At 31.2% G+C, this 24,387-nt stretch overlaps 1 protein-coding gene across 3 annotated transcripts in view; it reads left to right on the top strand.

Moving 5' to 3' along the window:
• LOC124533212 (rho GTPase-activating protein 27-like) overlaps window positions 1-24,387 on the top strand; it is a 137,359-nt gene that overhangs the window by 87,244 nt on the left and 25,728 nt on the right. The window contains exon 1 of one of the 3 annotated variants that reach the window (XM_047108402.1): window positions 1,659-3,209. The exons of the other annotated variants lie outside the window; for them this stretch is intronic. Within the exon in view, the coding sequence (XP_046964358.1) occupies window positions 2,052-3,209 (1,158 nt within the window). The 5' untranslated portion in view covers window positions 1,659-2,051. Of the gene's footprint in view, window positions 1-1,658; window positions 3,210-24,387 lie in introns of those variants that run through there. 3 annotated transcript variants of the gene reach the window in all.

Below are 24,387 nucleotides of genomic sequence, written 5' to 3'. Positions count from 1 at the left end.
TAATATATCAAGCTTGGAAGTCGACAAGTTTATAATTGTCTAAAATATTTCTTATACTTCAAAAGTATGCGTACGGCTTATTTAGAATTGTACTGATTTTTAATAGTTAAACGTCAACAAATATTTTAAAATAAACACTATATTATATATACGATTATATATTATGTAGTCGTTGAACATTACTTTAACTAGTGTAATGTTAATATCTGACTTTATTGTGTCAATATATGAATGAGGAGAGTCATCTTATAGAAAACTTGCGTCTCGACCCGGCTTCGCATGTGTGCAATACTAATACTAAATACTACAGAATCTGTTTATTTATTACATCACATTAAAAACATTCTTCTCGTAATTATCTATTAAAAAAAATTGCATCGAAATTAGTTGCGTAATTTTAAAGATCTAAGCATACATAGGGACAGACAGCGGTAAGCGACTTTGTTTTATACTATGTGATGATGCCTTTAATATTTGAGTTCCAAACCAAACTAGATATTTTCAGATAAAATGAATCTACAATATATAATTTCATAGACAGAGGAAATGCTGGCTTCGATGGAAACATGATATTTTCACATGTGCCAAACAGTGGCCATTGACGTGAATTCGCAACTATAAAGACTTAAGAAAACAACCAGCTATTCGATTTTGCACTTTATTTCATTTGACATAAGGTACATATTCGTCTTTAACGTTGTTTCTCGCTTTCTTATGAATGGATTCGCCTTACATTAGCTTCTGTGGTTCCTTGTTCGTTCATTAGCGGGCTACCAAGTGAGGGCCGCATGCCGTTTTAATTATACGATCGTGAAAAGTAGGTTGTACAAACTTTAATATAAAGGAATTTCTCATTATTATGTGATGATTTTCAACTGTTTCTCCATGTTTTTTACCACCTTTCGAGTGTTTGGTGTGACCATAAATATGATGACAGATCTTAGTAGTCATATAAAAAACGGCAAACAAAATCACGTATATTGCATGGGCGAAGACCCTATTTAATCAAGTATATTATGCTTTTTCATAGTATTTGTTATTATAGTGTCAAAATAAACGTATCATCTGTGAAAATTTCAAGTGTATTTTTGTCTAAGTGGTTCATGAGATACAGCTTGGTGACAGACAGATAGACGGATGGACAGCGGAGTCTTAGTATTACTATTACAATAAAAAATATATTATCTATTGGCTAGTTTTATGTATATTATGTTTAGAATTTTGACTATGGTTTAGCTATGTAAAGCCAAAAAATAAATATTGTTAAATGTTGTATCAACAAAAACAAACTGGTGTACTATAGTTTGTTGTTGTGTAATTTACAATTGATTGTAGAATGTATTACGTTACATTTAGTATTGCAAATATGTGCGCAAACATATGTTCGCTCTTTACACACTAGTGAAGCGAAGGTATTCTTATGTCAACACAGATAACAAAATATACATGAAAGCAGCGGGCCTCGGTTGGGGACGCATGAATTCATACTCTTAGATATGCGTACGTCCCGGCGCCTGCTTCATTTATCTAATGCACATTGCATTTGCTTTTAGTTTTTAGTGCGGTTACGCCACGCTCCGCTCCGCAACAGAAATAACGTGGAATATCGGTCACAGACTCTGCTCAGAATGAACGATTCGTATTAATTGTCGGACGGTACAGCACTATCGCGGCGGACGGGGCGCGCGCGGACGTACCGCTACATTTTTATATCATCTCGAGGAAAAACGCGCGAACTTAACGTCACTTTGACATTTCGAAAAAAAAAAATATTGTGTTTTTTTTTTTTCTTTATACGAGCAACGATCGAGTTTGCGAATGTTTATCGGAGGTCACAATGGGTATCGCGGGATGTTTTCGTAACGTTTACATTAGGAAGAAATATCACGATAAGTAATCAGGCGAGTGCAAATGTCGCCGATATCGCGGGCCGGTCTCGTAAGTTCAATTGTAACGCAGTAACGGTGCGGAGACGTGTTAAGGGACGAGCATTCGCGGAATCCCACGGTTGATTCATACACCGGTTATCGTGTTTTGCAGCGAACGGCAAAATGTGTGAGGTCACAAGTTGGATACCGCACGCCGTCGTGGAAACACTGCGCGACCGCTCCGCACAGCCGGTAATCGCGTGGCTGACGACAATACGCGCCTCCATAGAAGAATACGACCCCCTCATCGTCGTCAGACCTCCGTCCGCCATATCGGAGGATACCGAGTCGGACTGTGCCTTCGACGAGATACTATCCCAACTAGGCAAGGAAATATTTAAGCTAGATGAATACCAAAGAAATCTCGCGCCGTCAGAGCAAGAAGTCTCCCAAAGCATCCTCAACATCTTCGACGAGTGCTTGCATGGTATAAACCAAAGTGACTACGTCGAAACCGAAATTAAAGTTATCAGTGACCAAACAACTCAAGTGCAAAACGAAAACAGTGTTTCCGTAGATTGCAGTGTTTGTGATTCGACGGTATCGGATGTCTCGTTTGTGACAAGCACGCCGGCAACAAGTGCGAAGGTGACGGATGAAAAACGCAAGTCTCCACCACCAGTGCCGCCGCGGAAAGTGAGGATGAGGACTCCGTCGCCCTCGTACGACAACGTCGAGATCAAAGACAACACGGAATCGGCGAACCAGTCGGACAGCGACTCTGAGAGCACGTGCTGGAGCTACAAGGAGTGCAATGTTGATAATACAGACCCTGACGCTGTGAAGGAGGCTTACGCGGCGGTGTGGTCGCACTCGAGCGGCTACCACAACTCGGACGAGATATTGCGGCGCGTGTTGTCGCAGGCGCAGCAAAGGGCGACGATATCGAGTCTGTCTTTCGACACGGCGAGCGATTTCTCGCCTCAGCCGTTCTCTGTTTACGCGCTACAAGAGGTGGGAGACAGGTGCGAGTCAGTCGTCGCCATGACACCGGACAAGCCGTGCGACGACGGCTACGAGCCGGTCCGCGACGCTCTCACCGACGAGAACATTTACGAGGAGATCGAGTACGGGTACAGTTACACGGACGAAGGGTGCTCCTGTGGCGGCAGTGTTGAGGTCGAGAGTTGTTCTATCAGTGCCAGTTCCGAGGGTGTGGGGAGGGAGAGCCCTCTGTACGCGAATTTGAGGGATCACGACGCGTATGCCGTACCACCAGATGTGATTTATTGGAAGAATCTGCTCTTGGATCCGTTTTACAATGACGATGAAGAGGATGAGGTGAGCTTACTATTTCATTTAAAATAAACATTAAGATAACGTCAAATGTCAGTCAACTCCAGGCGCCTGATGTTTACTAAACAACGCTAAAAATATTTCCAATTAATAATATCTAATACACATTACATGTTGTGTTATTCAAATACGATAATTATTAATTTTTTTATTATAATAGTAACATTTTAATTAATCATTTTGATACTCTTTTGTTTATTAAACATAGCATTTGACTGTATTTTATTAATAATTTTCGGTTTATCACAGTTGACATAAGAATTTACGTTGTTTATTCTTCGTAGTAATTTGAAACATGCTTAATTTAATTTGACTGAGTACTATTGAATTATTTTACAAAATTCTTAACTCTAAGCTATAATATTATTTTTATCTAAATCCTATCGAGAAGTATTGACACTTTGATTAATAAACGTTCGCTCATAGTTTACCGAACTTATGCAATTTGAAGTTTTATCAGTTTATAGCAAAACTTTCATAATAATTTTCAATAATTTAAAAAACATTAGAAGTGCTGTATAATTTAAAAAAAATTAAGTGACTCTTTTTCCATTTCTCATTTTGGTGTTGTAATTATATATATTTTTATTATTATCTGTATTCTTATCGTATTAGCATAGTATTCTTGAACTGCGTAATTGATATGTGTCATATATGGTCATGTGCAACAGTACGAATAGGTAGATGTAGAGTAAATATATGTAACTAATATACAAAAAAAAATTAGATATTCCATATTTAAATGTATTTTAATCAACATAATTATATTCTGTCGCAATAACGATGACTCCATCGGTTTTCAATTCTACTGATTTATACGATCAATAAGTATTAAACAAGCCTTATTTGAATGTAGCTCGTTAAAAATAGTAACTTTTATAACCACAGATAAAAAATAATAAAAATTACAAAGTAGGACAGCTAATAAAAAGGTAGTATAAAACCTTGTGCGCGTGCGCAGTTCGACGTACAATCAATCCATCGTTAAAGGAAATCACCACGACGCGTAATGGCCGCCAATTAATATTCAGCTTTACATTGTCGCCAAAATCATATTTGGAACGCCTTTATAATTGTTATAAGCTTGTTCTCAAGTATATAAATGTTTAATTACAATTTTATATCGTTAACAACGACACTAAAACTATTTTAATTGAGCAGAGGGTTATCGGTTCTTTATTTATTTATTTGACAGTTTATTAAAATTTGCCAGATACAGTACAGAGATAAATATATAAGTTACAGGAAAGCAAAATTTAAAAGGTATGCTTAACTTCCAACATACCCAGAAGAGTGAAAATAGACAGATCAGTGAAAGGTAGACAGGCAAGAGTATACAATTACAAAATAAAACTAAAACAAATACTAAACTAAAAATTTTATTACGATTATGTCAAAAACAAAATGCACTGCGTACATATATAGAGCTACTAGTTTTCGCCTGCGGCTTTGACCTCGTTAGAAAGTGGGGGGTAGGTTCTCTAGGTATAAAAAATAACGTTTGCGTCATACTACATTTCATCATATTCGTTTAAACGTAACAGACAGACATAATTATTTTTTTATCTAAAATATTAGTATATACTCATTCACCAAGGTGCGCCCTTTTAGAATTACATTATTGATGTGCATTAATGTGTCTATAAAATGTTTTAGTGTGTGTGAGACGAGTCAGAGTAAATACAGCAAAAAAATACAAGATTATATTTGTTAACTTTACGGATAGATATTTTATTAAAACGTCGATACTTTAACGTTAATTACCCCGTATTGGTTTTGTATATAACGAAAATTCTGCATCAATATATGGATCGGTTTTAATTCAAGAGATCATGCAAATGTTTTGAAATTGTATGAACAAATAATAATGTTAATATGCTTAATAATATACTTCGAGATATCCGTTGTTTCTAAGGTTTTTTTTTAATTTACCCATTTAACAATATGTTTAGATATATTATATGAATCATGAATGTTTTTACTATTTAAAAGTAAATAATCATTATAACTCTTTATATAAAAGAACTTTTCCTCCAACCCGAATTAACCATTAAAAGATGCTCTTTTCCTAATTTTAATAATTGATGTATGTATGTATATGTAAGGTAGCTCATTGCATAGGGAACGTGGATCGTAAAAAGAAGGTCGCGGGGTCAAATACGGGCAATCACCTCTTGATTTTCAAGTGTTATGTTTGTGTTTATAATGAATCTCTGTGAAGTGCAACGTGAGGAAATCTGAGGGCCTATTCTATTAATTTACAACGTCATGGCAATGTCAATGGCAACTTTATTATTGCCAGTAAAAAAATAGCTAAACAGCATTGATTACTATTGATTCGATTGCGTAGAGTGACAGTTTTTTAGTAAAATTATAATACGACACAACTTAGATGTAGCGTCGGCAAAATTCGTAAAACCGATTCCTGCCGATTTACACGACCAATATAAATCGCTCCCAATCGCGCCATTCGACGATATTCGTCGCTATTGAAGTTCAACCCGAGAAAGCAAATCAACGTGTCAAATTGACGAATATATTAGGTCATATGATGTTACACGTTGTTACGTTTGTGTAAATATCATATTCACGTGCGGCGTACTTAATTCCGATGTGATCGGTTTTACGAATTTTACCGATGCTACATCTAAGTTGTGTCGTACTCTATATAATTGCTTATGTTGACTGAATAGGCATACAGTGCTTGCATTGATTAATGTAAATTTTTACGTATTTTACGTATTTGAGGATTGTAGAGGGATTTATTGGTTAATTTTTGGGTAAAAGGTAACTAGCATCCGTTAACAAGAGAAATAAGTAAAAGTAAAAATTCGTATTAATATTCTGATGGGCTAAGGTCTGCTACCGTCATCAGAGGGTTTGAAAATGTAAAGGGAATATACGCCATTAACTTAAACTACTTAATGTTTTTAAATAGTATATCTCTAGTTTGGAATGTATAGTCGGGGTAAGAAAAGAAAAGGTTCGTCACCTTAAGATCTATTTTCGTGTGCTCAGTGTGAGCGATAATCTGCTTTACCGATCGAGAATGACATATTGCGTCGCAATGATTTGATGTTTAAATTCATAAGGTACTAAGAGTTGATAAAGGAATGAATTTTACTCTGAATTTAGATTCTACAAAACATTTTGTATAGGTTAACATTGTATTATTTTAAAAAAAGGTAATAACATGAGGTTTAAATTAAAAAAAAGAGATTTCAATTTAGCGAGTTGTGCGTTACAAAACGTTTCATTAAAAAAAAAAAACAATTTCCTATGAACTGTCAATTTTCATGACAAAATTCGAAGTGACAAGATACTCGTTACGATCTCTTAACTGCGGTATGCGTTCCATCCGTTAATAGTTTATTGATTGCTCTTGAAGAATTACACAAATGACTCATTAATTTAAAACGTAATGACGTTATTAACAGTGATTTCATTATGAGTAACTTTGTTTATATATTAGTTATATCACGACGTAGACAAAAGTTATACTATCTTTCTTAACAAGCATTACAAACTATAACTCTTTAACTAACTTATATTACTTGTTCTAATATATTTTTGTTTTGATATGGGTGATAGAAATATAAGTGTTTTCACACTTAAAAGGGCTCAACCTTAAAGATATTTAGTATAAAATATAAAATGTAAAAGTAAAGGAAAGTAAAGTAACAGCCTGTAAATTTCCCACTGCTGAGATAAGGCCTCCTCTTCCATTAAGGAGAGGGTCTGGAACATATTCCAACACGCTGTTCCAATTCGGGTTGGTGGGTTGGTGGAATGCACATGTGGAAGAATTTCGATGAAATTAGACACATGCAGGTTTCCTCACGATGTTTTCCTTCACCGCCGAGCACGGGATGAATTATAAACACAAATTAAGCACATAAATATAGTGGTGCTTGCCTGGGTTTGAACCCGCAATCATCGGTTAAGATGCACGCGTTCTAACCACTTGCCCATCTCAGCTTTCTATATAGTGTGTGGAAAGAATATTAATTACGAGTTTAAGTTGATGTACCTTAAATTAACGGATCTTACTATTAATCCTAATATCTTGTTATATCATTACATAGTATAAAACAAAGGACGACCGCTGTCTGTCCCTATTTTTGCTATATCTTTAAAATTACGCAACGGGTTTTAATGCGGTCTTTTATAATAGATAAAGTGATTCGAGAGGAAGTAAAGAAACACTGATAATTTTAGAAGTTTCTAATATTATGTCGTAAATAAACAAATTCTGTAGTATATTTAGTGTCAGTATTGCATCCGTGCGAAGTCGCTAGTTTATATAATAAAAAATTGAAACCGTTATTTGTCTTTCTCAGTAGACTTTACAATCTACATTCTGTACCAGTGGTACATCTTCATATTAAAATTTACCCTTAAAATAAAGATTCAAAGCTTCTTGCCTTGAAAACGCTTTTCAAATAGATATACATATGTAGAGTATAATAAAAAAAAATAGAAATCACATAATAGATAGAGATCTCTTCTGATAATCAGCTACATAACATTAACATAACATACGTAGATCTTAAAGAAATGTTCTGTGTCTCATTAACTCGTGATACGAAAATTTGTATTGCACTATAAAGTGACATGTATCACAGTGTACGTTATGTAGTGATTTTAACAGGCTTCGATTTATATTCACTTGTTAATGTATGTGTTAAATGTTGCCATTAAAATGAAGTTCATCAACGCGATTAAGATTAAATTGTAGCGACAAAAAAATGAATTAAAACATATATGATAAATGTATTAAAACCTTTCTTCTTTTAAATAATTTTCAAATTTATGATGAATTTATTTTATATTAAAAAACATAAGTGATACAAAAAGTTATGCAAGTGTTATAATGTCTATATAAATTAATCAAAAACAAACGAATACCAAGGAATTTATTTTAAATATAGGCTTTTTTATTGACGATAATAATAATTCAAAGCACAAGGAATTATAAAGGCTTCTTTTATATCTAACACCTCACGAATTACCCTAAAACGCGAAAGTACGATCCGCGTACGATTTTGATTCGAATTGTTTATTTATAGATTCAGAATATCTCGGGTTTTTCTTGTACGATTATAAAACAATAATACTGAAGTAACGGAAAACATAATGGCCCGGAAAATAATTAATAAACCAAGTTCAAACTCATTCGTTTTATAAAGTATTTAGTTGTTTAATAGACCTCAGCTGGATGAATAATCACTGTTATGTTTACAAAAGAAGAATAATCTATATTTCAATACTAATAAAATAAATAAGAAAGTAACTCGTGTGTCTATCACGGCATAATATTGAACTGAATTTGTTATAAAGCAAGCTTGAACTTAAAGGAAGGATATAAAATAAGCAAAGCTGTGAGCGACAACGAGTTTCGATATATAATCATTGAACAAATAGTATATAATTAGTTAATGATCTTAAGTTTTTCTATCTTCAATAGTCTTTTCTTTGTATATAAATCCTTTGAAATGACAATTTAGATGATTGCTATAGTTTACAAATGTATTACGTATAATACAATAGAACTGTTCTTCTTTACCTGCCTCGCATTTCTGATAAGGAATTGTCGTAAAAATATTTCTTTTGATGGTATTCTATTGTCTCATAATTAAGTTAATCTTTAAACAATGAAGCTTAAAGATAACGTTTTTAAAACTAGAGTAATAAAGGTATTATGTTTGTTTTTACTAGAAGTCTTATTTATTTTTAATCTGTAAAAATTCATTGATAAAAACTGTTCAGTAATATTATTTTTGAATAAAGAATATCCCTTTCTTTTAATAGTTGTATTTTGATTTATAGTGTAATAAAATCAATGTTTTCTTTTGTTTATCCCATTCGTTGCAATTGGAACTTTCTCGAAGGCTTCTGGCCTAAAGTACATAAGATTTATGTCATATCGTATATTCTTTTACATAGATAGATAGATACTATAGATAGATTACTATATGAAATATCTACGCATTCTCAAAATGTAATTATTATGTTTACTAATGCCCACATTTTACACATCGAATAGGTATAATATTCATTGAACATTATCATATTTTTAAGGTTATACGTTTAATTCAATTATATTACATATTTTCTGTAAATTTGAAACCAGAGCTGATTGAAATTTTGTGTAAAAATCTTTTGGTTAGAGATGAAATGACAAGAGTGTCTTAATAAAAATAAATTCAGAATTTTTTACATTAAAATCGATTCAAAATTAATTACTAATTTCAATAGAGAATGAACATTAAAATCAAGAAAAAATTAACAGTTTAATTAATCCCGCGCAATCGATTTTCAACAGATAAAAAAATCTTAATCGTGTAATTTTTTTATCTGTTACTTAACTTGCAAAGTGACGTGTAATTATAAAACAAGATAATCGTTGAAAAAATATATTTAAACACGTAAAAGTAGTTCGTAACGCATTAAGTAACTTCATTGGTTATCACGCAATTAGGTACAATTCTAGTTTTCAGAAATATTTTAGAAACTTGATTGAATAGTTAATTACTTGATTTTGTGTACATAATTGGGTCTTTGACAATAACGTTCTGTATACAAGAATATCAATAACATGTAAAATATATACCAAGATCATCATCACTCATCAGTTAATCTACCGCCAAATAACAGTACTCAGTATTGTTGTGTTCCGGTCTGAAGGCTGAGTGAGCCAGTGTAACTACGGGCACAAGGGACATAGCATCTTAGTTCCCAAGGTTGGTGGCACATTGACGATGTAAGGAATAGTTAATATTTCTTACAGCGTCATTACCTGTGGGCGATGGTGACCACTTACCATCGGGTAGCCCATATCCTCGTCCGCCAACCTACACTATAAAAAAAGAAGAAATAATAAGTAATAATAATAACAAGAAATAGTGTTATTTATTTGATTTGAACTTAAATGCTTATATTATTATAAACGCGTACTTGAACCTTCCCTGAAATTCCCTTAATATGTAATATATGTTTTATGGATATTACTAGTTTTTGATTCAGTAAGCTATCACAAAAAAAAACCTTGCTTTTTTTAAAATTATAAATCAAGTATAAGCAAAAAGGTAGAGTTCGTATAGATAATATATAAAAAATAAATGCGTCCCAAACTATAACGACATAAAAATATATTTGATATAATATTTGTAATAAACAATTATAGCGTTTGACCTGAACCCAATAAATCAATTTATTTTATCGACGTAATAATTTATGATAAGAGAAAAAAATAATACAATTACGTCTTTTTATAATTATTTATCTGTGAAACAGAGAGATAGCGGTTGTGGGTTATAATGAATTATTATTGACGGGAAATTATAAAAGAACTTATGATGTTCTTTTAATTTTGAATAGTTCGTACCTGTATGGTGATTTCAACTGTCCAGTATTCAATACATGAATACATATCATCATCATCATCCTCATGCCTCTATCCCAATATTATTTGTGTATGTCTTCTCCTTCCATACTTCTCTGTCAGACGTCATCTCAAAAGTAACATTCTTTCTAGCCATATCCTCTTTCACACAATCCATCCATCGTTTCATTGGTCGTCCTCTTCCTCTATATCCATCCACATCCATGCTCAAGGCTTTTCACACAATATTCAACAACCTTCAGAAGCATGGAAAGCGAAAACAATACGTGAATACAGATAACTAATATTTTTTATATCTAAATAAATAAATTGCACTAATTTTACGATTAATTTTGCTTTGTTTATTTAACAAAATTAATAGAAATAAATAAGATTTTACTGAGGAACCCTAAAACTCTCGATGTTATGTTAAACGCTGCTTTATATTCATGAAAAAAATCAGTCCACAATGCATTGATGAGACCAGCCAGTTATTTGTAATGCTGATGAGCTAGAAACGTGGTTGACTGGACTGGTTGCAAAAAAACAAACGAGTAACTTCTTGACTGGGTTCCGTAGAAAATTACAACATTTTTATGCTAATTGGAATGCAATTAGTATATTTACATACATATATCCTGTTTAGGCTGGTTTTATTTGTGTACTTTTTTTATTACTTGTTGTTATGTTTAAGTAACTGAGCAAAGGTTTTTGTTCAAAATGATTAGTTATTAAATTTTCGTTCGCTTAGGAAACCTTCCTCACGATTATCATGTAAGCACCGTGACGACCTAATATTTTTTCATGGGGCATACTCTGCGCTTATTTCAGTTAAATCAGAAAAACTAATAAGTTAATAAGTAATACTTATGTATAACAAATAATTATATAAAAAAGGATTACGATTCTTTGCGAAGCTTAAAATAAGTTACTTAAAGACGGTGGAAGCGACTATGTTTAGTATTAGGTAGAAATACTATACAAAGAAATTTTAAACTATAATAAATAATTTCACTTGAGTAAGTCAGTTCTGCTCAGAATATTTCTGACTTATCATAATGTTAAATGGTCCTGTGTTTATGACACCAGTTACCAGATGCAAATAACGCAGGGTTGGATTGTGCAGACACGAAATAGGAACTCAAATAAAATCAACCAGGATATGGATTGGAAATCAGCAGGCTGTTACTAGCACTGTTGGATTTCTATCTGTCATTTCACAAGATTATATTCAATGTATTCCATAAATAAAATACCTGGATTTTTTGTTAGCAAAATTAAATAGATTTGTATGGGAATAATCAATATAAATATGACTTTTATAACGCTATCGATTTTATTAATCGTTTCGATCGAACAATGTAAAACAACTCGTGTAAACTCGGATTTGGAGCATTTCAATTCAATTTTTATCTGTATCTTATCCTGAACACTCCCAAACCTAATGAATAAGATATAGGTTTGTTCAGTAAATTAAAGTGTTAAGTAATGTAATTATTTTATATGGTATTTTTTTATAGGTACCTCTATGAGTTCATTAACTCTACATGCCTTGATCCGTCCCTGTAAAAGATAAGTTTAATTTGTATATTAAAACGCAATTACGAATGTACTGATTTCGTTTGATTTGGTACTGTATTAATCAACCATAAATAATATTATTTATACAAAAAAAAATGACTGACGAATGATGCTAGGAATATTCCCAATCCAAGTAATTTATACAGAACCCAACGGAAACAGATAAATCAAAATCGGTTCGTAACAATGATGTTCTAGTAAACAGATGTCATTAACGCGCAAAAAGTGAAGACTAGAAAACGTCCTAATTGGGACGTTTGCCTTTAGTCGTTTTCATCATAATTATGCCAGTAATACGTTATAATACATCATAATTATGTAGTAATACGTTTTGCTTAATTAAAACATCTAGTTATCCCTTTTACTTATTGTTTTTATCAAGCTATCCTTTTTACTTGTAACGAAATGTAAAATAAACGGTCTCCGGCGCGGCACACTTTTTTCTGTTGTTTAGTATGGGTATAACATATCTGTTTATTAGAATATCATTGTATCGTAAACAAAAACGAACGAGAATCTCTTTCCTTACTGAGGGTAATTTTTTTATATGTTGAACGCAATTATTGCAGTAAACCCAAACATCGGTAGTCTGGTAAGTGTGGCACGCCCATTCTGACTCTTGTAATCGATGTCCTTGAAATATTATCTACCTTATGATACTAACTCACCACACGGAGAGCTTGAGAGACCGTTCCGTTATAGTATAATTTCTTGGCGATAAAGTTACTGTAAAACGTATTACAAACAAACATTCACATGACACATTAGCTTATCGAATTCATGGAAGTAACATAAGCCAGTTAAACTAATTCATTTTAGATAGTAAGGGAAATATATATATGTACATTTGTGAATATTATGAAATTTGTAATTAATAATGTAGGTATTAATTTTGTTACTTTTGTTTTTTTTTTCATGCGTGTGTTGTCCTTTTTTTAATTTGAGGACTTATATTGTAATGCCTTAGTCCTATCTTTGTTTTTTAATTCCTTATTTGAACTGTTACTAATTATAAAAAAAACAATTTTTAACATCGTTTTTGAAACATCAAATAAAGTAAAGTTTATTAAATCTAAATCCTAATAATTTCGATATTTACTTAATTTATCTAAAAGTTGATATACTACTTCATCAATATCAAATGCTCGACTTGTAAAATAAAGCGTAGTAGCGTTTATTATGATTGAAAAAAGTACTTTAAATTTAACAATTATCTATATATTATTAATATAATATACTCTTGTTAGTTAATGAAATTAAATTAATTTTTCAACGGTTTGCAATTCGAGACAGTTTGCATACCGTTGCAAAGCTAATAGAGATCATTCTGTGATTATCAAAAAATATTTTGAAGTTATCGTTCACATTTATCGCTTTTTTTAATTCGTTCCATTATTTGTAGATATTTTTTAATATTCAACCAGCCTTATGAATGCACTTTTTCATTGTCAAATGTTTTTGTTTTTTCATTTTAGATTAAATATATAATTAAAATGCTGCACGTGTCTTCCAAGCGTGTTTATGTTACATTGCGCCCACGTGTACACCATAAAGATTATCTCTACATTGATAAGTATACTTGCGATACAAATAATCAGTTATACAAATATTAAGGGGAAGAGTATTTTTATACGGTTTGAGGACATCGGCAAATCATTCGTAATTGTTTTTGTACATATCTTAATAACACACGATTCACACAAGGAGTGACTCTAAGTAATTACAACAAAATATATACAAAGGAGGATTTGTTAAAAGGAGGTTTTATTTAGCTAGCTATCAGCTAAACATTGATCATGCTATTATTTTCAGGCAAGATTTTTTTTAGTTTTTAATTTTATATAGTTTCTGATTTATTAATAAATATTATATTATTATATAGTATATATCTACACATATTATTAGTATCTTCTATATAAGCAATAGACTTAAAGTGTAAGTAATTCCAACTTTCTAGCGTACTAGCGTAGCCGCTGTGATTATTTATCTGTGAAAATTTTGACAGATGTTTTTTTTATAATCTGTGTGAACGCATACTAAAATAAAAAATCTTAAAGTTCAGTTACACAGGATAAAAGTATTTAAATATGAGGTAAAATCCTCAAGGTTTTAAAAACTTTTTAACATATGTCGAAATACAAATAGGTACTTACTGTCAACACTTTATCTTAAATATAAGATTTAAATCGACGATAATTTATAAGCGCAGTGCACATTTGTACAGCACATGCTGTCATGATCACTGATTAGTGTCTGGAAGTTTTTTATTAACGTATTTTCGACTTCCTTTCTACAGAATACTAAAACTTACTTAAACAAGTAAACCAAATCAAAGTTAAGGAAAATCCCTGAATAGTAATAGTTTGAAAATCTGTGATATAAAAAATTAGGAGAGTTTTCTTTTGACAAAAACAATAAAAAAAAAGTAATTAAAAACAGTTCGATAAATCTATATTGACTATATTAATATTATAAATGTGAAAGTAACTCCGATGTCCGTATGTCGCTCATTCACGACCAAACCGCTGAACCGAATTTGATGAAATTTAGTATGAAGCAAAGTTTAACTCCAAGAAAGGACATATATATTTTTACCTAACACATGCCAACCAAAATCCTAAAATACAAGCGAAGCCGCGTGCGACTACTAATCTGCATATAAATTTGAATTCAAATAAATTATTACGAACAATGTCGATAGTCACGTAGTCAGCACAGACAGACAGACGCCCAGGTAAGCTGCAATTCCTAACCTCCATTTAGTGTCTATATAAGGTAAGCCATTGTACCTTGAATACCACACACGCCTGCCTAGCTTACATAATTAGCACCTGCTTAGTAATCTAACACCTTAACTTTGTTGATTAATTAGTTTCATTGTTATTATTCACCTCTTATCATAAATAAAACAAAAAAAAATGTATTTTTTGCAAGTGGCAACACTTTCGAACCTTCTTTTTTTTAATGTACGAACACACTTAATTATCTTTTAATTTGATTCATTCGCTGACCGAATGAATGAGAACGTATTCGAATGGTTTTAATTTGGTGAAACTTCAAATATAATTTTCCTTTCATAATCTAACCTAATTATTTTTTTCTGAAATGGCGCGTAAACTTTCGGCGGCCATGTTGGAATTCAATCTCTTTTAGTGTGTTAGAAAGTGTCGATAATAAACTGCGGTTAACTGGCATCCAATAAAACTGACCTAAATTTACCTTTAACTGATCTTTTTATATTTCGGTTTATAGACCATCAGATTACTGCAACTTTTATGGTTTCAATAGCGATTACATAGATTTTACAGTTATCACGTGGGATCCATACCAATAACCTTTATTTGTTCAGTATGGTTAAAGCCCATTGAAGTAAACTAACTAAACTAGGGTATTGTTAAGTTTCCATATGCCATTTGTGTTTACTATTAATTTTGTGAGGAAACTTTCATAATTTGCAAATCTTCACATCATATTAGAGCAGCGTGGAACTGGATAAACATCCTTAATTCTTCTCTTTAAATACAGACCTACGATTTGTATCAATAAATTTCAATGTACTAATTTACGATCTATTAAATAGAAACATCTTAACGTTTCGTCCGAATATAACTATACCTCGAACTCGATTAAATATTAAGAAAATAACTTCGAATGAATTCGACATTCAAAATTATTTCCTATACTCTATATTTAAAATTCATAAGTAATAATAAGTTCGTTCTCAATGCTTCGTTATTTGAAATTTAATAATTTGTAATTTTAACAAAAGGTTGAGCGTGTGAACTTAATAACAATGGCGATCGTGTTATGATTATACATCATCCACAATCTCTCCGTTATACAAGACTTTTCATTTCATTGTTTTACAACAGGACATCTTGTAGAATAATGTTATCATTGTCAATTATGTTCTTTATTTAAATTTTCGTTTTTGTCAGTTTCATAATCTTTTTAATAAAACCTTTTTCTACGAACGTAGTAAGTAGTACAGATAAACAAAACTTAAAATCAATTTATTTTATATATTTGTGTCTTAACGTTTATTAATATAAGTATTGTTACTAAAGCCTTAGTTATATACAACAACAACAACAACAACAACAACATTCTGTAAATTCCCACTGCTGGGCTAAAGGCCTCTTCTCAATGCGGGTTGGTGGAATGCACATGTGGCAGAATTTCTATGAAATTTGTCACATGCAGGTTTCCTTATGATGTTTTCCTTCACCGCCGAGTACGAGATGAATTATAAAGACAAATTGAGCACATGAATCAGCGGTGCTTGCCTGGGTTTGAACCCGCAATCATCGGTTAAGATGCACGCGTTCTAACCACTGGGCCATCTCGACTCTAGTTATATACAAATAAAACATAAAAATAGTTACTGTAGAACTTATGACCGCGTGGAATGGTGGCATGAATGCTAGCAACATTTCACCGTTGAATAAGAATTCCGATCTTCTGAAAATGAACTAAGCTTCCTATCATTAGTTGGAGATAAGGCGAGATGTTTTTTTTTTAATGATAATAGATATTAGTAAAGGCTGTAGAAGAATTAATTGTTTAATAGTCTACAACTGTCACCGGCTAAAGAAGTATCAGTATTTATTGTCTGTGTATCAATGGCCGTGTTTATAAATAAATAAAAAGCGAGGCGCGTCTCGGAACACCCGTTTGGAACATTGTTAACGATGTTGATTTCGCTATATGTATTACTACGGATCAGACTTCGCACGGGTGCAATGCTGGTACATATAGTACTACCGATTTTTTCTTGTTTCTGACTATATTGTCCATTCATATACAAAAACCTTCCTTTCGAATCAATCTATCTATTAAAAAACCGCATCGAAATCCGTTGGAATTTTAAAGATCTAAGCATACAAGACAGACAGCGGTAAGCGACTTTGTTTTATACTGTGTAGTGATGTATGTACTTTATAATTTATTGTACACAAAACAGAGAAAATAAAAACAACAAAGATTTAATCTTAACAAAAGAGGCGTACAAATTTGGCGACCTCATCGCTACATAACTAGGTATCTCTTCCAGGCAACCAACGGTTAGGTTAGCTCATGAAATTTGATGTGACGGCTCTTTAAGTATGTATTCATAACATACACAATGAAATAAATTAAGAATTTTTGAAATGATAACACGAATGAATTTTATTTCTGTAAGAGACAGAAAGAAAAAAATAAGGAGAAGGAAAGGTCCCGCTTTGAATGACGCTTGCTTACATGACGATTTCTGCCAATTAAGTAAATTTTAAACCGCGTAATCTTCATTCAAGACTTCGTTCAAAAACTTCCTACCAACTAACGTAGCGAAGTGTAAATAATAACAAAAATAATCAAAACGGTTCTTTAAACGTCTATTTTTAGTATGTTTTCTAAGTAATGTTTATTAGAAAAACAAACAATGTATATTTATCTAGGTCATTTTGTGATGTACAACGACACATTCTATGAACAATTTAAAATATATTTACATAATATTTATGTGTATAATATTGTGTGTAAGCTCTTAAAGTTATATGTTGTGATATAAACAAGAATATGATAAGCTGATTTGTCATATAAAAAGCCTTAATTGCGAGCGTAGAAAGTATTTATAATAACAATAATTATATTAAAATAAAACCTCCGAAAAAGTGGCGTCTATATATTAAATAATCTGTTATATATACATACATATATATACTGTTTTAGTTGTTTCTTTAATTCGGTCAAACTTTTTACCAAACATTAGTACATTGTAAGAAAAAGAAGTTTCAATGTGAAACTGCAAAATGTATTTTTTTTTATCTTTTATATGTGAATATACATCGGCACCAACTTTTATAAGTTTAATCTCGATACACTTGAAATCTCAAGTCTGTACAAGATCGTTATCTGTGATTTTGGCCTCTGTATGCAGTTTTTTCCGATTTTTTTTTATCGAGTACTGTAAAGGTTTTATCTACGTATCAATTAATGTGACCTCAAATATACAATTTTTATTTTGGCAACACTAAAGACCACTTGTTGTAATGAAAAATGTATAACATTTATGAAGTGCATTAAAAGTTATTTTCGCCCGAATTGTATATTTAAAACAAGTCTGCATATTTAAACAGTAAGCGGCTTAGTATTTAGTTATTCATCTAAGGTCAATGCATATTCGTTTGTCAATCTGATATTAATCATATCACATAAAACTCTTAATATTTTGTTTTTTTTTATTATTATCAATATACTAAATTATATTGACACATGTACTAATATTTTAAGCCTATTATTTCACTTGCAAAAAAAAAATGAATAATTACAAATAATAGAGATTAAATATACATCTATTCATATAACTAACATTTATTTTATATGAATAGATTTATCAACAGCTTGGCAGTTATAAGTAAAGAAAAACTGTTTGAATGGGCGCGAAATTTAATGATAACGATTGTGATGCCGATTTTGATAAAATGATACGATTAGCAAGAAATATAGTTTTAATCGCTTTAATTGTTATATGTCATATATATATATGAATTGAATTTTGATTTAAAAACTTAAACTTATCATTTTCATATCATTAACTTCCGTTGTATTCTAATATAATGCCATAAAGAAAATATTACCATATGGTGGATGTTTAATCTGTGCACGTAAATATTATCTGTGGCACGCGTCATGTCTTTTAAAAATAGAACTTCCTGTAACTATAACAATTTAAGACGCGCTATCTTTACAGTTGTTACTCGATAAAGAGTTTTTTTTTTTAATTTATAAAATTTTTTTGTTCAAAATTCGAAACAGATTTTTTTCTAAAAAGGAGGTTTTATATATTACGAGAACTTATACATATAGCTTTAAATACTGAGTAAAAACAATGTTAAAATTGTAATAGTATAAATTTATTGCGATTATTTGAGTTAAGGTTCTAAGTGTGGACGTAAAAACAGATAAAAAATAAGCGATATTGAGCGTCTGTTCGGCGCCCAGCGTATGACCTCAATGGTGACATCATTTATAAAACCAAGATTAATAAATAATTATTGCGAGCAACGCAAGCCGTGAGTCATGTATTGCAACGATAAAAGATGTAAACTTTAAACTTTGTACGTCTATTTGTTCCGTCACAAGGACTTAACTAAAAAACTATGACTATGACATAACTCTATGTACCTACTTAGTTGGTTAGTCTTTCTTAGGCGGACAGGCAATGTCTCTGATGGTAGGTGGTCACCACTGCTATCTATGAGCATATGGGGGCCGTATGAATTTTTTATTTTTAGATTATATTTGTTGTGTCAATTGTAAGACTGGCTCACTTAACCAAGTGAAACAAGTCGGCACAAGTAGTCTATGTTAAAAAGAGTCGTTACTGAATGACAATCGCTAATTTTGTAACCATTTCTGTCTTGAATTGATAAGTCATAGTATCTTATGGTATTTTTATTAATCTAACCTAATATTATAATTTGTGTATGTTTGTTTGTTACAATTTCATGTTTTAGCTTCTCAATGTACATGAAATTTGTGTGTGTAATATGAATTAAAATGAGTTACTGTATAAATCTTGAGCGCATAGTACGGTGACAAGAATGCAGCATTTCCCCGTTGAATCGCAATTCCGATCCTCTGGATAAAAACGGACCAGCAATCCTGTAATAGAAATACTTAGAATTAGTTTTATGTCGTTTTTTTATTTTTATTCAAAGATTCAACGTAATTCATAGAGATTAAACTTTGACATTCTAATAGTCTTATCAAAGAATTAGTCATTTTAATTAAACATCAAATATGTGGGCGGATAACCGGCTTCTATATTCAAATTTCATATTTTACAAATATTCTGTTTAATCTGTGGCATGAAATATAACCAAATATTTGATGATTGCGAAGCGTGGTTCTAATTGTTTTGACGTTTCGTTTATTTGTTTAGTATCCAATATTGAAGTGAATTATTTTTAGAAATACACGAATAATATGTTATTGTTTACAATGTTTCATGTAAAATGTAATTTAATCGACGCTTGATATTAGCGAAAGTTATTTTGATGCGGTGATATAGTAATTTCCTATGTGACAATGTTGAAAACTTTTTAATGAAAAATAGACTGGCATTTAAAACATCGCATTCAAATTTGGAATTGAATTCGAATTACTAAATAAAACAAAATATGACATTAACTATTACGCGTTTTTATGCATGAATAATTTTTTTTTTTTTAACCAAACAAGCACAGATCATTTGAAATAGCAAATTAATTAAAAAAAATAGAATTCAAATAGTCTGTAGTAATAAGGTGCGTGTACTTATTACGTTTGCGGATTTTTAAGTAAAATTTCTTCGTAAAACGAGTTAGATAGTTAACTGTAAATTAGTTCACTAATTGTTTTCTTCCGTACATATACTATCTTTGATGAGCGAACATATAGGTATATGTTTCGCTATCTTTCGCAACTAACTTTGTAGACTGAAAATATTATACTCAAAGAAATATTTTCCAAAAAGTTTGACTTGACTATTCAGACCAGACTTTTTAAAACTTAGGAAACAGTTAGTAAATAGTATTTTACGTGTAAAATATATGCAATGAAAGTTAAAAATAATAATAGCAAGGATAAATGAATAGCAAGGAATATAAGGTATAAGTTTTGAATTAATAAAGTCATTCAAAATTTTCACGCCTTTATTTAATTGAAATTCAAAATGGCGAATGTTGAAACGCATTTTACCTTCGCAACGGTACATTAACTTCGTTGTATGGTAATTAGTTTTCCAACTAGATATTGTGTGTTTAATATGTACGGAAAGAATTGTAACACACTCAATATATTCTACATATTATCATAGTATTGCAAAGTTGTATGTCTACTGTTGTTTTGATAATATATAAATATATCAATATAATTTTTGATGGTACATATTTAGGTGCGTTATTAAAAGTAATAAGTGTCATTTTTACAGAGCGCGCGCACAGACCAAATAACGAATTCGCGCGACTCAAAATCTAGTTTAGCGAATGGATTGAATGAATGAACGATTACGACAAACAAGTAGAATCTCAAGGTTTTTTAAATCAAGTTTTAAATCTTATATTATTGATTGATTTAATGATATTCCCCTGATCGGTTCCCATCACGTAAGTAATTTATATTTGTATACTTAGTTTATACACAAACACAAACAAAAAAATAAAATAGGTACTGTAAACGCATGGAAATATAAAATGGTGGCAAGAATGCTAGCAATATTTCATTGTTAAATCACAATCCAATCCTCTGAAAATAACCCGGTCCTGACAACAGTAATTTTATTATTGTATAACAGCTTAGTTGCCAAGATATAAGTGATAAACTGACATTACTCATAATCAATTAAGAGGGTGTTAAGTTAAATAGATTTCTCTCTTTCAGTCATCATTAATTTAATATTTGAAAGAAGAAGACAGTATTGTTTACTTGTTGACTGATTGCTAAATCGTTAAGTTTTTTTAAATAACGTTCCATTCTGATTTTCTTCATAGCTGATAAATTATTTATGAATTACTATTTACGTATTACGGAACGTGTGGCTACGAACCCATTTGTGACGTCACTTGACCTAGTCAAGATCGTCGAACCGTAAATAACCTAACAGATATCGTTGGATGAGCTTTATAACATTTAATGCATGAATGAATTTTAAGTGACAAACGAAAATGTGAATACTGATGTGCGTATATATAAGAAATCACTTTGTATCTCACTCGAGAAATATTGACAACAGAAAGAGTGACACGCCATCTTGATATAGTAGGACACAAATTAGATGTAGCACCGGAAAATGCAATGGAATGAAATTAAAACCGATTACTGCCGATTTATACAACCAATAGTAATAGCGTAAGTAATATCGCGCCATTTGACAATATTCGTCGCTATAGATTCGCGCGTCAGAGAAAGCAAGTGCATGTAAATCCACGTGTCAAATTGACGAATATATTAGGTCATATGATATTACAAGTTATTACGTTTGTGCAAAGATCATATTCACCTAAGAAATAAATATTGATAATTTGGTATAGCGTACTCAATTCGGATGTGATCGGTTTTACGAATTTTGCCGATGCGACATCTAAGTTGTCGTACTATACGTGTATGCTATATTTTGTAATTATTATAGTCACTATCGTGTATCACATTCTGTTATTTCAAGCTCGTTCTGCGGTGAGTTTCGAGTTTTTTGTTACAGAATAGCCAGTGGTATAAGATTAAAAAAAAATCTCTGTTCCATCATTATCTGCGAAATTCCTACTTTACAATGTGATGGCTTAAAGTTTTGTAAAACTTTTTGTTTTTCATATACGGTATTTCATATACGGTATTGTTCTACTGGTTATCTCAAAAAGTAAACACTTAATTTAAAAGAAAAACACACTACCGTGTAGTTAATGTTATACAGGTTAATAATTAACAATAAAGTCGATTTTGTCTTATTTTTCTATAAGATTTTGTTCTTGGGACCCGTCGATTTTATATACATATTATGTTTCCGAGAATATATAGTATTAATACAAATAGTTAGATCTTTTGCAATGCCTAATTTAAGAAAAAAAACGACAAAACGAATACACATTTAACATATACCAGAAGATACAGCCAGTTTCTGAGAAGGTTTTATTACGAGACAATATTTTATATACCATAATTACCTAGCTTTGAAAAGTAGTTTGACGCTTTTAATTTACGACAAATTACTACAATTGACGCGAAAAGCCTCAGTGTCATATTATATTAAATTTAAAGTTCATTGGTTGAACTTATCGCTAATTATTTTTTTGTTAGGGTTACCTGTTAAGAAAATCTGAAAAGTTTTAAGTTGACACTCACGTCTACACTTATTAAATGTTAAGCCGCATTAATGATTGAAGGATTTATTGCCTGCTTATTTCTGATAATAATAAGAATTTCCGTTTGCATACGGTAAATAGAACGTTTTTGGGCAATGATATACGCATATATAATAAGATACCGGAAAATATAATCAATTTACCATTCTCAAAATTTAAAAAGGTTATTAACACTAAATTAGTAAATAGATCATATCATTCATTAAAAGAGTACTTGTCAGAAAGCCTGGAGTTAGGCTCGGGTTCCATCATAGGACACTAATTACTGTAAATAACAGCATTGTAAGTCTGTTTATTTGAAAAGAGCAACTATGCGAGTTTCTTGACGTTTCTTCTCGCTAGAAGCTGCTTTCCGAAACGGTGATAGTATTTAATTGTTGACGATTCAAAAACGCTTCATTGTGAAGTTTACTTGAATAAAATTGATTTGATTTGATAATAAATGAAATAATGCCAGATAATATAAATTACAAGGGTTAGAAATATGTTGTTAACATACTTGTTACAGTTCAATCTTATCCTATATGTAAATAACGCATATTGTCGTAGTATATTTACATAATCGCTAGGTATATAAAGGCAGGAAGTATCAATGTTACATAGACAAACAGTCTCACAGACAATTTTATCACGTTTCAATTATACGTGTGTCTTAAGCAATTATAATTTTAGCCATTTTCATTCTTCAATTTATCTCTCATTGCCATCATTTCCTGCACTATCGCTGTCTCTGTTGCACCTTGCTAATAGTGCGTTCGTGGGAGAGAGATATCATCAGTGAATGAATGGTTCGTTCATTTACATTGACTCTGAGGTCAATCAGGAATCATGTATCGGAGAGATAAATTAAGGACAAGTGGTGAAAATTTAAAATATATTAAAACAATCTAGCTCTTATTTATAATGATGTAAAGGTTATAATCCCTTAACAAAATAGTCGGTACAAAAAAATGCATTCGATCGAATGAATTATATAGATGTTTTTAATGAGGTACGTAAGAGCTTTTGATATTCAATGCTATCTGCAGATATATAATAAATTATATATATGTACACTATTATTATAAAGAGGATTTCTTTGTATTTTTGTGTGTGCATGTAAATAATAATAAACTCAAAACTACTGTTATATGTGCTGATTTTAAACATTATTTTACCATTGGAAAGTTACATTTACCCTGAGTAACATAGGCTATATTTATTGCTGAAAAAGATTATGAATCTCTTCCTTAAGATTCAAGAAAACAAATTCCCATTGTATAAATAGATAGTGTGTTACTGAGTTTAAAATATATATAAATCAGCATATAACATTAAT

Source organism: Vanessa cardui, chromosome 10, assembly GCF_905220365.1.
Source record: "Vanessa cardui chromosome 10, ilVanCard2.1, whole genome shotgun sequence".
Classification (NCBI taxonomy): Eukaryota; Metazoa; Arthropoda; class Insecta; order Lepidoptera; family Nymphalidae; genus Vanessa; species Vanessa cardui.
Note: the sequence above shows the minus strand (reverse complement) of the source record. Positions and strands in the feature narration are given on the sequence as shown.